Genomic DNA, 7641 nt, shown 5'->3' with positions numbered 1-7641 from the left:
ACCCTTTTCCCCCCCCCCCCCCCCCCCCCGCGAATATTAACCCATCAATAGTTTTAATTAACTATTAACTGAATTAATTAGGTCGATAAACCAATTAATTAATTAGGTTGCTTAAAATATAGGGGTTCACTCTTATGAGAATTGCCTCACAAGATATAATTATAAATCAATCAATCAGAGTTGTCTATCTTTAAGATCTACCGGATTAGAAGCAATTTTAGAAAAAAAAAAAAAACACGGTAAAATTTTTGTAAATAACTCAAACTTTAAAGTGCAAGTAACATTACTATATATATAGAGTGCATCTTTCAACAATATATATATATATATATATATATATATATATATATATATATATAGAGAGAGAGAGAGAGAGACTGCAAGTAAAACTATAGACTATAGAGTTCATCTTTTGATAAATCCAGAAAATTAAATCCAAAGCAAAACCATAAAATTTAAATTCCTAAATAGTAAAAAAGTAAACCTTTAAACCAAATAGAACAAACTAAACCATAAAGTTTAAAAGGTGAACCCTAAGTACAATGAAGTTTCACATTCGGTGCATTTAATGATAACGTACGTTAGGTGCGCTTAATATTATTGGTAAGTATACTTTATATTGTTCCTAGTGCACTCTAAAGACAACCAATAACTATCAAACTATAAAGTGAACTTCTATATCGAATTTTAAACAATGTTGCAAAAACCGTGCTTATACTAGGCGCTAGGCAGCCGGCGATTAGCTATTGTTATGTTTTTTTTAAAAAAAAAATAAAAATTGGTTACTTTGCTAAAAACGACGTCATTTTAAGCGAAATAATTCTAAATCATTAAAATCGGACGCAAATCTAAAAAAAATGTAAAAATAAAAATAAAAATGGAAATCATCAACTATTCTAATATTGATACTTTATGAGTTGTGACTTTGTTGAATTGTGTTTTGATTCTTTAAATCCTTAATTCTTTATACAATTTACAATTCTAGTTATTTTTAGGTTAATATTAATATTTTAGTATTAACTATTAAAGAATTAAATAGTTTATAATGATCAAATCTTAAAAAAATGTATAAAAAATAAGCGTATAAGCACCCCAACGCCTAACGGTTTTTGCAACATTGATTTAAAAAAAAACATAAACCCAAAAAAAAAAAAAGAAATTGTAAAAACTAGACAAATTTACTTTTCCTATACGTATCACGGGATGCACTCTATGGATAAGTGCACTCCATCGTGTTATTATGTGCACTTAAAGTTCAAATTATTTATGAAAATGTCGCCACACTTTTTCTCTCTTTCTATACCTTAAGGCCGTTAGATCGTTTCAGATAGATGAGTTTGATTAGTTTTTATTTTTATTTTTTAAATTTCGATCGGTAGGTTTAGGTAGGGGTGGTAAGGTAAATGTAACTTAGTTTTAAATCTTTCTAATATTTTATATTACTTTTTATGCACGAAGAGAATGAATTTATTTAATTTACTTTAAATCTTAGTATTATTTTATCTCGATGTTATGCTTGATTTTAGGAAGTGGATTATTTTATTTATGATTTGTTGTAAAGTTATGTATCCTAAGGTGCAAAGTTATCACATTATCCTGTATTTGTTGTTTTTGTTATTATTATTATTATTGATTTTCAAGTGGGTCTATTATATTTTTATAATATTTTAGTTCCCTCATCTTCGACAATGTCAACAAATAAAAACTTTGGCAGATAAACAATGCGCGGAAGCTGAAGCAGCAAATCAGCAAAGGAGTCTTTCCTTAGGATAGTTGGTGCAAAGCGAATTGGCCTTCTTCATGAGACATTTCTCATCTAAAGTTGTTGTTGATTGATTACCGTTCATTAGAAGCGTTATTATATATATATATATATATATATATATATATATATATATATATATAACATGCATTGCACGACTGATTTAATGCTTAATTGTATTTAAATAAGTAATTCAAAGTATATTAATGTAAGATTGTATATGAGAAGTTCATTAAAGTTGGCATTAAAACTAATGTTTAATTTATACTTTTCTAAAACAATTATCTAAATACTTATTGTAGTTGGTATGATATTAGGTAATAGATACTACTTTTGGTTGAAACTATTCTATATAAGTTTCGTTAATTCGCTTTTGGTTAGATTTGTTAGTCTTCATTTTCATTGCTGGTATGTTTTTTTTTTTTTTTGGGTAGTATCTCATGTGCAATTGAATTATATATTGGTGCTAGTTTGCAAAAATAAGATATTTGGTCTATTTAGTTTTGTTACATTAAAGAAATATATGCATGAAATACCTAATTTAATTTCCTTATACTAATATTTATAAAATTGACCCCGTTATTTTTTAGCCTTTGATCATCCTAGATGGCTAGATCAAATTAGTTCACATTTGATCATGATAAAAAAAATAATAGTACAATATTTGTAAAGTAATATACAATTGTACCATTATAGAAATACAAACAAAAAATTATTAATACCATAATGAATTAATGACCTAATAAAACATTCTCAATAATGCAAAAGCATAATTAAGATATTGAGTCTTGTTCTAAATAATCAAAACAAGATTAATTAAATGATAAAAAGGAAAAAAAAAAACCCTTAACCCAGATTTGTTTTTAAAAAATGTAAAATAAAAATAAAAATTCAAAGTTCTTTATTTGTAATCTTTGTGCTCAACTTTGAATTCTACGTATATAGCTTGAGTAATTAATTGACCAAAGTTCATGTTAAATTTTATATTGTATGTTTTTTTAAAACAAATTCTAACATATTCATAGTATATGTTCAACAATTATGTCAAGTCTTATTGGGATGTGGTTCAACTTCCTTATGGAGATCAATGAGTAAGTTAAAAATAATAAATAGTTAACGGAATATTCCGTTATTAAAGTTTACAAGATGGAATGTGGAGATATTCAGGAAAAGTAAATAATATAATAGAGGGTAAAGTAAAAAAAAAAAAAACATTAAAATCAATTGTATGAGCACCGTGTATTTTGACTTAAATAAAAATATAAAATAATACACAAAACAAATTTTATAATTTATTATATAATATAAAATATATTATATATAATAAAACTTTCATTTATTCATTTGATTAATTGAATTAACTGAAATATAATTCAGTTTGATTAATTTAGCAAATTGTATTTCATTTTAGTAAACTGTTAGACTAAAATAAAATTTTAATTATTTCTATTCAAAATTAACCAAATGAAAATTCCTAATTATGTTACTAATAACGTGTGATCTAAGTTTAAAAAAATTATTTTTTTTGAAGTAAGATTTCGGGTTCAAAACTTGTGAAGGGAGACATTGGTAAAAGAATTGATTGAAATAAGGTTACCTAAATAGATGAATTTAACCCTCATACTTTATGATGGTCCCAATAAAACAAACGAGATAAAGGAATGAAAGAGGGGATAAGAGAGAAAAGGCAAAACAAAAGGGAAAAAAGAGAAAGAGGATATAAGGATAAAATAAACCCTACTAGCTTCTTAGTTCTTGTATGGGAAGCAAGAAAAAAAAAATGCAATCATTTTGAGAGTCTCAAAGGCCAAAGCCACCTTTAAGCAGCTTCAATCTTTTTCAGGGTGCACTGTGACAACACAACGTGAAGGCTGAATGGCAAGGGAAAGGCTCCACTATGTGGTGGCCCCATTTTGCTTCCAAGAAAAAAAGCATTTTTGTAGACATTTTGTGAGGGTGGGGTTTTTAGCATTTGATGAAGATCAGAGGGTTTGATGGGTTTTCAGGGGGGTGGGTGGGTTGGTGGAGGTGGGACTTGGGAGTGGGTGGGGCTTTTGTGCAATGTGAGGGGGCATAACACATCATATCAACCTTCAACCCACAAACAGCCTACAATTATTATTATTATTTTTTAGTACTACTGACTCTGTTACAATGTAATGTCTGTTCATGACTATTTTTTTCAACTTACTGAACTACAAAGAGTCAATACTGTTTCACTATTGACTAATTCAAAATGCACCAAGTTATTAAAATGACCTTTTATACCACTTATTTTAATAGAAACATTAAGCTAAGATACAAACACTCACATATATACAACATATGATACAATAATGTCACTCATTATAATATCATAAATTTACTATAGTTTGGTAAATTTGTATTTTTCCTCTTTAATTTATAACTCCTAACAAAGTGCATAGTTAATGTGTATGGTAACATATTAAGTGTTTGTATTGATGATATCCTCACAAAAAAAAAAAAAAAAACAGAGATAATTTTTTGTTTGATTTACATAAAATGTTATATAAGAATGTTTATATAATTTTATTTAAGAAAATTTTTTATGTGAACGATTAAATGACAACTAATGAATATAAAAATTTATTATGTGAAGAGTAATTAGAAGGGTGAGCCGCCCCTCTTGGTGGATTGTAAGAAATTTATTGAGAAGAATATGTAAAAGGATGTTGCATATGCTTCGAGAAGAAAATAAGAGCGACAACAATCACTTAGACCATCTAATACGAATATTCTAGCTCAAGAATTTCATATAATTCAAGAAATGAAAATACTTTTTATCCCTCTTAATTTCTTCTCATGAAATGACTTATAATCATTGGTGTCCTAAATGGTTAGGCGGTAAAATTAGGGAGAGATTTTTTTAGGGATGAATAACATTACTTTTTAAGAAATTAAAAGAATGAGATTCCAATGAATGTTGAGAGTTATGACATATAGCATTTTAAATTCAGGAAATTGTGTGATATAAATGCCTCTCGGACGTTAACTACTATGTAATGTGATTATACTGTGTTGACACATTTGTTACCATTCTAAATGGATGGTCACAGATAAAAATTGAGGAAATATATAATAAATACAACATTGTAAATAATTATGAGTGTTTCGGACTAACGAATACTAATGAGAGTAGAGAGGAGTGAAAACTGAAATATGAAATTTTACTGTCTTACTCTATTTATTTATTTATTCTTGATGTGTAAAAAAAAGTAAATATAAAAAAAATTGTGGAAATGAAATGAAAATAGCAAATATCATTTCCCTCGCCCCAAAAAACAAAACAAATGTAGGGAGACATCTCTTTCTATCTATCTCTCTCTCTCTGAAGTACAGCAACTAGACGGGGACTTGAAAGTGGTGGTAGGGAGCAAAGGGAGTGCGAGCAAGTATTTGGAGCCCATCTTTAGCGCATATTACCCATGTAAAGAGTGAGAGAGAGAGAGAGAGAGAGAGAGAGATTGCTTTCTTCATAAAGCCACCACATTTCTCATTTCTCCTCCGCCCGTCATTTCTAATGTAAATTCATTCTCTCCTCTTTCTTCTGCATATCAAGTGCTGCAATCACACTGTGTTTGGGAACTGAGAAAAACAAAAACCAAAAAAAAAAAAAAAAAAAAGATGCCTCGGCCTGGACCTAGGCCTTACGAGTGCGTGAGGAGGGCGTGGCATAGCGATATTCACAAGCCCATCAGAGGCTCGATCATTCATCAGATTTTGAGGTAATGGGTCTTCGTTTCTTGATTCTTTTTTGTTTGTTTTCTTGTTGTTTTTTGTTTCGTTGCTCAATGCCCACCAACTGTTTGATCAGATTTGTGTATGAGAGGCACAGCACTGCTACTAAGAAGAACAGGGAATGGCAAGTGAAGCTTCCAATTGTGGTCTTGAGGGCGGAGGAAATTATGTACTCCAAAGCCAATTCTGAGGTTTGCTCCTTGTCCTCTGTTGCTCTTTGATTCCTTGCAGGGCTTGGCTTAGATGCGCTCAACATTCTTGCTAAAATGCTGGTGTGTTTTATACTTTTATTTGTTGAACTCTCCATTTCCCAGGCGGAGTATGCTGATCCTGACACACTCTGGGATAGGGTTAATGATGCCATTAGTACAATAATTCGGAGAGATGAAAGCTCAGAGACTGGGCAGCATTTGCCTCCTTGTGTTGAAGGTACTAATACTGTTCTTGCATTAACTTGGTTACTGCATTATAGACTCTTTAAGGAGCGCTTATTTTAGGGCTTATAACTTATTTTAAGATACAAATAAAAGTAAAACATGGAGAGTTTCAAATAATAGCTTATTTTGAAACTACAAATAAAGGTAAAACATGGAGAGCTTCAAATAATAGCTTATTTCGAAAGGCTATCTTAAGTAGTGTTTCAAAGTAAGCTAGCAATTACTAGCTTTCAGCCTTAAGCTAGGTTTTAAGCTAGTTATGCTAAACAGAGTCTATATATCCTTAGTGAGACATGTAATATGTGTTTGTTTTGGCATTGACTTTTGTTGTTCTTCAGCTGCTCTTAACCTGGGCTGTGTTGCTGAAAAACCCACTAGGAGCCAGAGGAACAGTAATCCAAGAAACTACCTTAGCCCAAGACCTCAGCAACCTCAGCATCCTGTCCCTCCCACACATTTTAGTGGCAGTTCCAATGAGCATAACTCTAACTTAATGCCTCCCCAGTTTGTGAGCCAACCAACATTTGGGAGACCTGAATGTGGAAACATTAACAAACCTAATGCTTCATTGGCTGCATTTAGCCAGATTGTTCGAGCAGAAAGTAATGCATCTTTGAACTTGGGTTCTGTATTTCCCTTGTACTATGGCACCAACTTCCAGCCTGAAGTTGCCCAGTTGGGCTTCCAGGAACTGCAAAGCAATGTGATTGTTGGCAGGCCTGTTTATCCATCAAATGCAGAGCCTGCACAAATCGACCGCTTTCCAAGCTTATTCCACTCCAGTCTTGATCAACACGCTCAAGATGCAGCAGCATCAGATCGAAGGGGGAGACCTCGGGTGGAGTGTGATTTATCCTTGAGGTTAGGTATGTCTTCAGACCATGGCCATGGCCTGCTTTGTGGAAAGGCTTCTTCGGCTAGCGGTTGCCATAAGGTGATGCCTCATGATGATTCTCGAGCAAGAGGAAAGTTCACTGGTAAACCTACTATCCAAGGCAGGGAGGCTTGCTTCCTCAGGGCTGAACCTGCCACTCATCTCTCTGTAATGCATGAGAGTTGGCGAAACCGGGAGGGTAAAGTTCAGAAAGTAGAATCCTTTCTTAGGAAGCGAAAGATGCCCTTTCATGAAAATGGAGATGATGGGCAAATTTTCTGGTAAGATGGATCCAACTTTCTGCCATTTCATTGGCCAAATGAAAGGCCAGGTCTGTAAACAATGGCATTTTGTTGTATTATAAAATTTTTGAGGGGAAAAAAAAGAAAAATGTATGTGCCCTTTGCTGCTTGTGTCTCTTCCTAACCCATCTATAGTATCTGCTTAACATGATTATGCCAACATCCTTGATTGGGATGGAACTCGAACCTATGACCTTTCGTTTGGAATGGTATCAGTGTTACTATCAAACCACAAGGTATTTGGCACTGCTTTTCTTCCTTATAGTACCAACTGTGTAGCTTTCTGTGCATTTTCTAAAACACCAGAGGGTAATAGTGCTGAAAACAGAAAAAGAAACTATGGTGCAGAATTGGCCGGTTGAATTGGAAGATTCAATGTTACTTAACTTAATTATGTTAAGCTAATGCTGAACAACCTAGGCTCGTTGTATATTGAATGTGTAAATGAGGTTGTCTAATGATAGTTAGAATTGTAAGGAAAACAGACTACTGATATGAAACCAAGAC

The 7641-nt window shown here is 32.0% G+C and overlaps 1 protein-coding gene across 1 annotated transcript; it reads left to right on the top strand.

Annotated features, from left to right (window-relative positions):
- The first annotated feature begins 5117 nt into the window (after nucleotides 1-5117).
- On the top strand, nucleotides 5118-7369 carry LOC116012559. Its single transcript, XM_031252123.1, has 4 exons — nucleotides 5118-5508; nucleotides 5598-5712; nucleotides 5836-5950; nucleotides 6297-7369. Exons 1-4 carry the CDS (start codon nucleotides 5408-5410, stop codon nucleotides 7115-7117), a joined length of 1152 nt encoding a protein of 383 aa, XP_031107983.1. The 5' UTR covers nucleotides 5118-5407; the 3' UTR covers nucleotides 7118-7369.
- The last annotated feature ends 272 nt before the right edge of the window (nucleotides 7370-7641 follow it).

This window comes from Ipomoea triloba, chromosome 3 (assembly GCF_003576645.1).
Source record: "Ipomoea triloba cultivar NCNSP0323 chromosome 3, ASM357664v1".
NCBI lineage: Eukaryota > Viridiplantae > Streptophyta > Magnoliopsida > Solanales > Convolvulaceae > Ipomoea > Ipomoea triloba.
Note: the sequence above shows the minus strand (reverse complement) of the source record. Positions and strands in the feature narration are given on the sequence as shown.

What these genes read in the sequence shown, in the direction of transcription:
- LOC116012559 (XM_031252123.1), top strand. Translation starts at nt 5,408, where the DNA reads ATGCCTCGGCCTGGACCTAGGCCTTACGAGTGCGTGAGGAGGGCGTGG. An exon ending in ATCATTCATCAGATTTTGAG is followed by an intron (nt 5,509 to 5,597) that starts GTAATGGGTCTT and finishes CTGTTTGATCAG; the next exon opens with ATTTGTGTATGAGAGGCACA. An exon ending in ACTCCAAAGCCAATTCTGAG is followed by an intron (nt 5,713 to 5,835) that starts GTTTGCTCCTTG and finishes TCCATTTCCCAG; the next exon opens with GCGGAGTATGCTGATCCTGA.